Source organism: Mauremys reevesii, linkage group 4 (genome assembly GCF_016161935.1).
Source record: "Mauremys reevesii isolate NIE-2019 linkage group 4, ASM1616193v1, whole genome shotgun sequence".
In the NCBI taxonomy this organism is placed as follows: domain Eukaryota; kingdom Metazoa; phylum Chordata; order Testudines; family Geoemydidae; genus Mauremys; species Mauremys reevesii.
The window spans coordinates 140,726,914-140,738,491 of NC_052626.1; the positions used below are offsets into that span (position 1 = coordinate 140,726,914).

Sequence of the window (11,578 nt, forward strand, 5' to 3'; positions counted from 1 at the left end):
TGTACCCTGTTACAATGTAATAGCAAGCATTTGTATTGTATATACACCTGTAATTAAGTAAGCCATCAAACAGATATAAACCTTGTGTAATGCAAATGAATGTTAACAGGAGTGTTAATTCCTGCACATTAAAAACCCATGGTCATTGTGTGTGAGATTAAAGATCAAACTCTCTAAATGCATTACTCTTTTCCCACCACGAAGAAAGAATTCACATGGGGGCCATCCTGCCAACTTGGTTTCTGTGAGAAGAAGCAATAGATATGGAAACAAGGAAAAATTCTTCATCTCTTGGCTTTTTGGATGCTAACATGGCAGAAAACTGAACCAGGAGGTGGAGATCCCCAGAATTATTCTGGGTAGCCCTGAAAGACTTTTGGGAAAGAGACGGAACTGTACGTTTCTTCTACCTTTTGAAATGATGGGCTGTGACTCACCTGTACATATATTTTTTATCTGCTTTAACCTCTCAATAACTCTCATTTCCTCACTTCCTCTTCCTGATCCTAGATCACCTTTAGGACATGCTGGAATGCCTATCTTGGCTCCCTTGCTCCAAGATGAACAATATGTAGGAGTCAGAAGCCTCTGTTGAATATGCTTGCAGGTAGGTACAGATTTGCCTATCAAAGTTGCCCAGATTGGGTATAGGTTCTGAGATTACTGGGTTGGAATTGAGCCTCAGGTAAGCAAATCAGAGAATTTCCTAGGAAGAAGGATTCGGCTTTTGTTGTTGTCAATGCTGTTGACAGAAGGGTTATACATAAAATTCATTAAATACATTATGCAAGTGAGAAGTTGATACATTACTTCCTTTGAAGCCATGCATTCTTTATTGTTTTATAAAATTGTTAATTATTAAATTTATTGGCAAACAATTTTATCTTAATTAAGGCTCTCAGGGCATCCTTCACATCTTGGTTTCTCAGGCTGTAGATGAGGGGGTTCAGCATGGGGATCACCACGGTATACAATACAGAGAATATTTTGTCTTGGTCCAAAGAGTAACTGGATGTGGATCGGAAATTCAACAAGAGAATTGTCCCATGGAATATGGTGACAGCCGTCAAGTGGGAGGTGCATGTGCTGAAGGTTTTCCATCTCCTATTGGTGGAGGGGATCCTGAGGATGGTGCTGAGGATGTAAATATAGGATACCAAGACTGATAGAATAGTTATTATTTCAATTAGTCCAGCAAGGTTAAATATCAGGAGTTCATTCGTATGGGTGTCAGAGCAGGAGAGCGATAACAATGACGTAATAGCACAGAAAAAATGATTTATCTCCTTAGATCCACAGAAGGACAAACTGAATGTGAAACCTGTGTGTACCATGGAATGCAATAGGCCAATTATGTACGACCCAGCTACCAGTGAGACACAGACTCTGGGGGACATGATAATTGTGTAGAGCAGAGGGTTACAGATGGCCACATACCGATCATAGGCCATCACAGCCAAGAGGAAACATTCTGTAGTGCCTAGGGCTAGAAGGAAGTACAATTGTGCTGCACAGCCAGCCCAAGAGATGGCTTTTCTCTCCTCTAGGAAGCTCACAATTGTCTTGGGTGCGGTCACAGAGGAGTAACAGATATCCAGGAAAGATAAATTACTGAGGAAATAGTACATGGGGGTGTGAAGCCGAGATTCAATCCTAATTAACATGATAATTCCAAGATTCCCCACCAACGTGATGGTATAAATAGCTAGAAAGAATGCAAAACTGATGGTCTGAAGTGTTGGGTTTTCTGTTAATCCCACAAAAATGAATTCAGTGGCCTCCGTGGTATGGTTATCCACAGCCATTTTGTCTAAACGGAGTTACCTATATTTGACAAAAGAGAAGAGACAGACATTAGATGAGATTATATAGGCAGCTAAATTAACTGCATAGACATGAACCATTTGTGTCAATCACTTTCTTGCTTTGTAGTCATAACTCCATGTGCATGAAGGGCTATGTTAGAAAATGTTTCCATACCCCAGTAAGAGCCGTTTACACCACATCCTGGTGCTATTTGGTGTTTTTTAAACATTAGGACTAGAGAAAACTCACTTGCCCAACACAGGCTCAAAACCACAGAGAACACACATTCTCTGGGTATGTCTGCACTGCAACAAAGGTGTATTCTTAACTAGGGTTAAAATAGCAGTGAAAATGTGACAACTCAGCTTTTAATTTGGTTTAGCAACTTGAGTTAAAGCCATATGGAAGCCTGGGATTTAAATCAAAGTGCTAACTCAAGATAGAAGTCCAGTTGCCATATCCTCACTGCTATTTTCACTTGAGTTAGTTCATGCAGGTTAGCTAACTCATGGCAAGAACACACATTTTAATGCAGAGTAAACACGCCACCAGACCTTTACAAACAATCACATTAGGAATCTGGCTTTCAAACAAAGGGCTAATTAGAAACAACCCCTCCGAAGCAAAACTTGGCTTTAGAAAAAGTTAATGTTTAACGTCCATCCCCACGCCCCCAACCCCGCTTCTGCTCTTCAGCAATCCAAACACAATAACTATTTCCTCACTTCCTCTTCCTGGTCTCAGATCACCTTTAGGACACGCTGGAATGCCTGTCTAGGCTCCCTTGCTCCAAGGTGAACAATATGTAGGAGTCAGAAGCCGTGGTGTGGGTCTTCGTAAAGGATTTTGGTAGGATTTTAATTAATTGTTTTATAGGTATGTTTGTGTTCTATTCTTTACCCTGACAATAGTGTACATTTAAAATATTGTCAAGGGAAACCAGAACATTGGATGGGCCATCTTTTATTGTAGGAAAAATCAAAATCAATCAATAAATAAATATAGTCCTTATGCATCTAGATTAATCGATTTTAAGTCAAGAAAGGACTATTAGATCCTCTCGTCTGACATCATGTATAACACAGGCCATAAAAATTCACTCCGTTACTCCTGTACTGAGCCTAATAACTTGTTTTTGATTAAGGCATTCAGACCTGAAGACATCAATAGATGGAGAATTCCCAATTACTTTGGTAGTTAGTTCCCATGGTTAATCATCCGCACTGTTAAATGATGCACTGCTTGCTATTAGCGCAACAGATTTACATGAAACAATAGACATATGAAATCATGAGTGGATTATTTTAAAAAAGAGTTTTTCTCTAAGAAATACATGTACATATATTTACATACAATTATACTCGAGGAACACAGCCACTATCAATATGACACTAATATATACTGCAGAAATACTCACCACAAATGAATATACATTTCTTACACAATAGGATGAGAAATGCCAGATCACAGCTTCCACAAACACATTCATACACCTGAGACGCCACATGACTGATATTGTTCACATTGTCTAACAGATCATTCATATCATTTCCATTCCTAGAAATAATCTTCTGCTCCACCAACACATCCTACTGTGAGAAACAATAGTGCCTGATTCAAAGCTCCATTGAAGTAAATGAAAAGAATGCAGGGTACAGGATGGAAAGAAAAATTGGAGCTGTGTGCAGTAGAATGTAGAGAAGTGCAGGAGGCATGGGGAATGTGCGGTGTGTGCTATGTAAAAGAATGTGGAGGGTAGGAAGGAAGGGGAAAGGGGGGTAGACTCCAAATGCTATTTGCTCTTCCAGAGTAGTCAGAGAGTAGCAATGAATCTGGCTCTAAAAGAACATTTTAAAATCTCTCTCTTTAAATCATCAGAAACATCACATGGTTACATTATCATTGTGTTTTAGTGCTCAAGTATAAAAGTAAAATAAAACAAAAACAAACAACCACCAACGAATTCCCAGGGAAACGTATGTTAAGATGGAGTTAAGTTTCAGAATATGTATCAGGAAAATAAATTAGAAGGATGGTGTGATTATCCCAAAATAAGAGAAATCCCGGAAAATGTAAGACTTAAATCCAAACATGTCAAGGTATGGAGAGTTAAGCCACCCAATAAGCCTTAACTCTACTCTGCAGTGACACCATGAAAGGAGAAAAAACAGAAAAAAATTATACAAAAATTGGTTAAATCTCACCACCACCCCCACACACACCTTTTCACTATGCATCAGAATGGAAGCACATTTCAAATCTTGAAATATTTTGCCAAACAAGAATTCTTGTTTTCTGACCTGGTGTTGGTGGATCCAGACAGCTTGGGAAATTCAGTGTCACTGCCCTCTGAACACCGGATAGATGGGCTGTCACAACACTAGAGCTGGGAAAATAACTGAGTTTTCAATTCAGCCAGCAAACCAAAAAAATGAGGAAAAGAAATTATCAGATCGGTTTAGAAAATGTCCAGAATCTGTCAGCAAATCAGAGGAGGTGCACATAAGGGTGACCAGACAGCAAGTGTGAAAAATTGGGACAGGGAGTGGGGGGTAATAGGAGCCTATATAAGAAAAAGACCCAAAAATCAGGACTGTCCCTTCAAAATCAGGACATCTGGTCACCCTAGACGTGAGTGTAACCATGCTCCCATTTGTAACCTATTGCCCAGCATGGTTTCATCTGTACCTGGGATGCAGGAGACATCCCCTACTCTGGAATAGGGGCTTGAATTCAGTTCTTTTTCCTTTGTGAGGTGCCAGACCAGTAGGCTATAAGCCAATGTGGGGTGAGTTGCTCTCAGACTGTCCTGCTGAAGTTGTTCTACTGTGTACAAATAAAGAGTAGGACAGAGAGAATGTCCCTAGAACCTGGTGATTAAAGGACTCATCTAGCCAGTAGAAGATGTTATTTCAAATCCCTTCTCTGACTCAGAGAAAGGGGGCTTGAAGCCACATCAGCTGCTTCCTCGGTGAGTGTCGTAATCACCAGGCTTCAGAGCTGATTGTGTGCTCTCTTTTCCACCCGATGAATATTGAAGTATTTATACACAATGGAATAACTTCAACAAGAGAGATGGAGAGCCATCCATTCCAGAATAGCCTATAGTCTGGCAGCCAGACTGCTCATGGTGGTGGGGGGAGCGCTGAGTTCACATCCTTGCTCAAGTGTGAGAATTGAGACCTTGGTCTACTGCACCCACGGCAAGTGGAGGTTGTTAATGAGAATGCACACATGCATTGTTTGCTGGCTGTGCAAAAAAACTGTTTCCCAGGTGAAGCTCTTTGGGGATAAACTATTTGCCTTCAAATTTTCTTCCAGCTCCAGTCACAGCAAATACATAGATCTCCAGCCAGGGTAATTGCATCATCAACCTTGACATCTCATTCTGGTGCCTGAGTTCCAAAAATCAATTCCTGATTCTGAACTTCCCCTGCTGCAGCTTAAGCCCCTTTTTGTGACCTCAGCAGCTTTACTGAGAGTAATCAGTCCCCACCCTCTTTATGACATACCGGTCTAGATCCAGGAAAGTTCTATTGCTTTTCTTGTCTTTTCTTCTCACTTTTCATGCCCTACTCCCTTAAATTCCCTCCCCTCTTCCTCCAATAGTAAAAAAAAAAAGAATTTAAGCTGTCTATTTTCCTTTCTTTGTGCTCTGGGCCTTACATCTTACCTGAACTACCGGAAAACAATTCTTCAAAGACCAAGGGAATTTGGTGTACAGATGAGATGCTACTGGAGTGTTTTATTTGTTCTGAAACCTTCTGGGAATGAGCTCTGTGTCTCAGATGGCTCTTCAGAAGCAATCACAATTCTCCTCTGTCTTTCAAGAGAATAAGAATGTGGCTCAGATTATGTACATTTATATTTTTAATAGTTTGATTGTATGTACTGTTCCTCCTTTCTGAATAAAAATATTTATTTCCGTGGAGAAGATTATGGCTAAGATACTTCCATTCCAACATAAGAAGGGAAAACAAACTCACAAAGGATGCTGCCAGTCAGGATTCAGGCACATTTACTGAGCATCTTGGGGCTTCTAGACTGACATGGGAAATCACAAGGCCTTGAAGGGGGACAGGATAACTAAAAACAGACCACTGGCTATGAAGTTACATCCATTCTAGCTTTTTTATTGGATTTTTATGGGTGGGTTGGGGAACTGGTGTTAGTGGTGAAAGAGTCAACTGTGAAACATAGATTCTAAAACATTCTGGGGTCAAGCCCTGGAAACTTTTCAGATTTGCATCTGATAATGGTGCTTTGGACCCACTCTATGTCTTTCTGAAGAACATAAGAACAGCCATATTGGGTCAGACTAAAGGCCAGTGTAGCCCAGTATCCTGTCTTCCAACAGTGGCCAATGCCAGGTGCTTCAGAGGGAATGAACAGAACAGGTAACCATCAAGTGATACATTCCCTGTTGCCCACTCCCAGCTTCTGGCAATCAGAGGGTAGGGACATCATCCCTGCCCATCCTGGCTAGTATCCATTGATAGACCGATCCTCCATGAACTTATCTAGTTCTTTCTTGAACCCTGTTATAGTCTTGGCCTTCACAACATCCTCTGGCAAAGAGTTCCACAAGTTGACTGCGCACTGTGTGAAGAAATACTTCCTTTTATTTGTTTTAAACCTGCTGCCTGTTAATTTCATTTGGTGACCCCTAGTTCTTGTGTTATGAGAAGGAGTAAATAACACTTCCTTATTTACTTTCTCCACACCACTCATGATTTATAGACCTCAATCATATCCCCCTTTAGTTTTCTCTTTTCCAGGCTGAAAAGTCCCAACCTTATTGATCTCTCCTCAAACAGAAGCCATTCCGCACCCCTAATCATTGTTGTTGTCCTTTTCTGAACCTTTTCCAATTCCAATATATCTTTTTTGAGATGGGGCAACCACATCTGCATGCAGTATTCAAGATGTGGGCATACCATGGATTTATACAGAGGCAATATGATATTTTCTGTCTCATTATCTATCCCTTTCTTAATGATTCCCAACGTTCTGTCTGCTTTTTTAACTGCTGCTGCGCATTGAGTGGATGTTTTCAGAGAACTATCCACAATGACTCCAAGATCTCTTTCTTGAGTGGTAACAGCTAATTTAACCCCCTTATTTTATATGTATAGTTGGGATTATGTTTTCCATTGTGCATTGCTTTGCATTTATCCACATTGAATTTCATCTGTCATTTCCTTGCCCAATCACCCAGTTTTGAGAGATCCTTTTGTAGCTCTTTGCAGTCTGCATGGGACTTAACTATCTTGAGAAGTTTTCAACCATCTGCAAATTTTGCCACCTCACTGTTTACCCCTTTTTCCAGATCATTTATGAATATGTTGAATAGGACTGGTCCCAGTACAGACCCCTGGGGGACACCACAATTTATCTTTCTCCATTCTGAAAACTGACCATTTATTCCTATCCTTTGTTTCCTATCTTTTAACTAGTTACCAGTCCATGATAGGACCTTCCCTCTTATTCCATGACAGCTTACTTTGCTTAAGAGCCTTTGGTGAGGGACCCTGTCAAAGGCTTTCTGAAAATCTAAGTACACTATATCCACTGGATTCCCCCTTGTCCACATGCTTGCTGACCCCCTCAAAGAATTCTAGTAGATTGGTGAGGCATGATTTCCCTTTACAAAAACCATGTTGACTCTTCCCCAACAAATTATGTTCATCTATGTGTCTGACAATTTTGTTCTTTATTGTAGTTTCAACCAGTTTGCCTAGTACTGAAGTCAGGCTTACCTGCTTGTAATTGCCGGTATCACCTCTGGAGTCCTTCTTAAAAATTGGCATCACATTAGCTATCCTCCAGTCATTTGGTACAGAACCTGATTTAAATGATAGGCTACAGACTACAGTTAGTAGTTCTGCAATTTCACATTTGAGTTCCTTCAGAACTCTTGGGTGAATGTGATCTAGTCCTGGTGACTTATTACAGTTTATTTTATCAATTTGTTAAAGAACCTCCTCTAATGGTGCCTCAATCTGGGACAGTTCCTCAGATTTGTCACCTAAAAAGAATGGCTCAGGTTTGGGGATCTCATTCACATACTCAGCCATGAAGACCAATGGGGCAGAAGCTTCAAGTCCTGGCACCCTCCATAGGGCAGTAGCACTCCAGGAAATACACTGTGAGAATTTAAACTGTGGTAAGGTGGTTAGGTGTGATGGTGATGGAGGACATAGATAATTAGGAAAATGCTCTCTCTAGTTTGCATTTTAGACCTCCTGAGATCTCTTCCAACCCTAATCTTCTATGATTCTATGCCACAGACTGACAATGAACTATTCCCAGAAGATTCAAGAGTTGCCCAGGCACAGGTCATCTCCTACATGAGCAGGTTTTTTTATTTTGTTTCAGAACTGGAGTTTACAAGCAATCCCCCTCATGATGCTGGGTCCAAAAGGGCAAATCCAGGGGAATGTTAGGGATTTCGAAATACGTTCAGCAGTTCCCATATGCTCCACCAGGTATGGATGCTCTAGCCATGTCAGCGTGACAAAGTAGGAGGAAAAAGCTAAATTATTCAAGTACCAGACACTCATTGCTTGGTAAAGGACTGGATGGCACTGTAGAGCTGTCTTAGTCCCTAGCTCCTGGAGTCATGCAATGATTAGAATCAGAATCTTGGCTTCTATTTTTAAGGAAGTTTCTAACCTTCATGAAAATTTGGAAGGAATATCAAAAAATTTGGAAGGAATATTAAATATCTTGGCATATCTCCCATGATGCACCATAGTCATATCTCATGGTGAGGAGACCAAGTTTCATTTTGGGGGTCCTTGGCCTGTGGTGTCATGGGAGATGTAGTCCAGCTGAGGATATCCGCACATAAAGGAGAATGGGGATATAAGGGAATTGACTACAACTCCCAGGAAGTGCTATGTCAGGATATGCAGAGTGATTTTTTTTAAAATAAAATTTGAACATTTCCACTGAAAACAGACACTTTTGAGGGAAAAATTTTTCAAGACCCCAATTTTCTTTTGCAAAACATTGTTTCTCCCTCCCCCCCCCACCCCATCAACATCCCAAGTTGGAGGCAGTAATAGACTCATACACATGTATACATGGGGTAACAACTAGAGGGGGGACAAAGAGGCAACTGTGGTAGCATGGTTTCACTGGAGAGCTGCTTGTAAATTTTCCAAGCAGAACAGTTCTCAGTCAGAAAATGCTGATTGGACAAAATCAACACTTTCCATGGGAACTGGCAATGAGGCAGGCAGGCTGCCTAGCTGGCCAGATCTTTGGCTGCGTGCTTGCTGGGTGGGTGGGCTGCCTGGTTTCCCGGTTGAGTGGTCTTTAGGCTCCACAGTTGTCTGGGTTACTTGCTTCTCCAGCTACTGGGAGAAGAAGCAGACTGCCTGGCTCACTGAGCCCCCTGGCCACACAGAGAGAGTTGGCTTGCTGGTTCCCTTGCTGCTGCCCCACTGGTGGTCAGGCAGGCTGCCTGGCCCCTCAGCTCCCCAAACTGCCAAGGTCCTTGGTTGGCTGGTTCCCTCAGCTGCTCTTTCCTAAATGTTTGTAGACGTGTGGACTCACCCCTGCGGCACCTCCTGCTGGTCGTCCTCGGGAATTAGCTCACTTCCAGCCAGGCACGCCCTCTGCAGGCCGGTGATCTGCCTGTCCTCTTGGCTCCCCGTGTCCCTCCCTGGACCCCGGTGCCCTTTTAACTGGGGTGCTGCCCCCTGGCAGTACCCCACCAATCTGGGTCTCCCCTCCCTGGGGAACCCCCAACCCACTACCCCCACTTTGCCTCAGTTTTGGCTACTACCTAGTCTCCATCTAGTCCCTGTTCACTGGGGCAGACTGCAGTATCAGCCACTCATCATAGGCAAAGGGGTTTGGACCTGCTGCCTCTGCCTACCCATAGGTTGCCCCTTTGCAACCCCAGTACTCAGCTGGCCTTACCCTAGGCCTGCAGCCTGGGGGGGGTTTCTAGGCCAGAGCTCTCCAGCTCCTCTTGCCTCCCCCCAGCCTTGCTCCACCTTGGGCACCCAGGTACACTCCCCAGCAACCAGGCCCTTCTCCCTCAAAAGGCAGAGGAAAACTGTTTGCTCCTGGCTTCCCTGGCCTTTTTATACAGGCCAGCTGTGGCCTGATTAGGGTGTGGCCCAGCTGTGGACGCTTCCCCAATCAGCCCAGCTTTTAGAGCTGCAGCTTTTAAGCCCTTCTTGCCCCAGCCACAGCCCTCTCCTGGGCTGTTTTAAGCCCCCAAGGGCAGGAGCGGGTAACCACCCTGCTACAATGTTATTTTTTACTTTAATATCACATTGATTTTACCTTATTTTTTGTAATCTGTATTTTATTATATATACAAATAAAATGAAAGAATACAGTTACATTTTGTTTTTCTATTTTTTTTATTTTAATGGTTTTATATTATATCAATTGGTAATAGGAAATGACCAATTATCAAACCTAGTATTAAACTCGACAGCAATTACGATGAAAATGTCAAAAACAAATACTAATTACTAATTTATATAATATAACATAGTCAACTTTTGACATATTATGTCATACCACTGTGTTGATTAGGTCAAAACCTCCTAAAACAATGAGTTTACCCAGACACCCTTCGTTCAGTTTAAATGTAAGAAACAATAGTGATCTCCAAGGCAAAGGTACATCCAGGGCTCCCCAGGAATTCTAACAACTCAAGTATTGTGATGGCTCAGATGTGTGTCTTTGTGTGAGGGATAGACATAGCAGAAACAGAGAGACACAGGGACAGAAGCAGAGAGGGAAAGCCAAGCAAACATAGCATTGAAACACATTAATGTAGCCCTAAGATCATAGAATCATAGAATATCAGGGTTGGAAGAGACCTCAGGCGGTTATCTAGTCCAACCCCTTGCTCAAAGCAGGACCAACCCCAACTAATCATCCCAGACAGGGTTTTGTCAAGCTGGGCCTTAAAAACCTCTAAGGATGGAGATTCCACCACCTCCCTAGGTAACCCATTCCAGTGCTTCACTCCCCTCCTAGTGCAATAGTGTTTCCTAATATCCAACCTAAACCTCCCCCACTGCAACTTGAGACCATTACTCCTTGTTCTGTCATCTGCCACCACTGAGAACAGCCTAGAGAACAGTTCCTCGATCTGCTGGCAATGCTCCTACTCATGCAGCCCAATATGCCTTTAGCCTTCTTGGCAACAAGGACACAGTGCTGATTCATATCCAGCTCATCCCACTCCAATCCCCCCCTTTTCCTTTCTGCCAGAATGCCTAGTCAGTCTAAAGTCTACACCACAACACAACAGATGGATTCTGGATGACTGTAGACCCAGATGCAGCCAAAAAGAAAAGAAAGGACGGGGGAGGAAATGAAGAGAGGGGGGGTTAGGTAGGGTTTATTTGTTAGATCTTGTCTGTTCTAATCTATGCTAGTAAAGAAAGAACTAGTGTGTTAGAACTGTGCATGTGTTGTGTGTGTGTTATAATGCATCATGCTACAGCAGCTGCAACAGAAGGAGCAGCAGCTTGTCAGCAGCTTCAGCTGTCAGGAAGAGGCTAAGTCAGTTGTACCTAAACTAGCTGAGAGGCCTAATAAAACCAGCACCACCATTTAGTCATTTCTCTCTATTGGGGCTGGTTTCTAACAATTTGTGGTTTGGAATAATAAAATAATAGAAAAGGCTCTCCTCCTAAAACATAAATAATCCAACATCAAAAGCAGCAGCAAAGTAAAAAAAAAAAAAAAAAGGAACTGTGCACCTGTGTCAAAACAATAAAAGCTCCTTTCC

At 42.3% G+C, this 11,578-nt stretch overlaps 1 protein-coding gene across 1 annotated transcript; it reads right to left on the reverse strand.

Moving 5' to 3' along the window:
• Window positions 1–851: 851 nt before the first annotated feature.
• Window positions 852–5,536, reverse strand: LOC120404024 (olfactory receptor 1102-like). The gene is made up of 3 exons (XM_039536037.1): window positions 5,480–5,536; window positions 4,107–4,204; window positions 852–1,824 (listed from the first exon to the last, which is right to left on the reverse strand). The coding sequence occupies exon 3, from the start codon at window positions 1,803–1,805 to the stop codon at window positions 852–854; it is 954 nt and encodes a 317-aa protein (XP_039391971.1). The 5' UTR covers window positions 1,806–1,824; window positions 4,107–4,204; window positions 5,480–5,536.
• Window positions 5,537–11,578: the final 6,042 nt, after the last annotated feature.

Bases quoted from the DNA above. Each gene is read 5' to 3' on its own strand.
- LOC120404024 (XM_039536037.1), bottom strand. From the start codon at position 1,805: ATGGCTGTGGATAACCATACCACGGAGGCCACTGAATTCATTTTTGTG.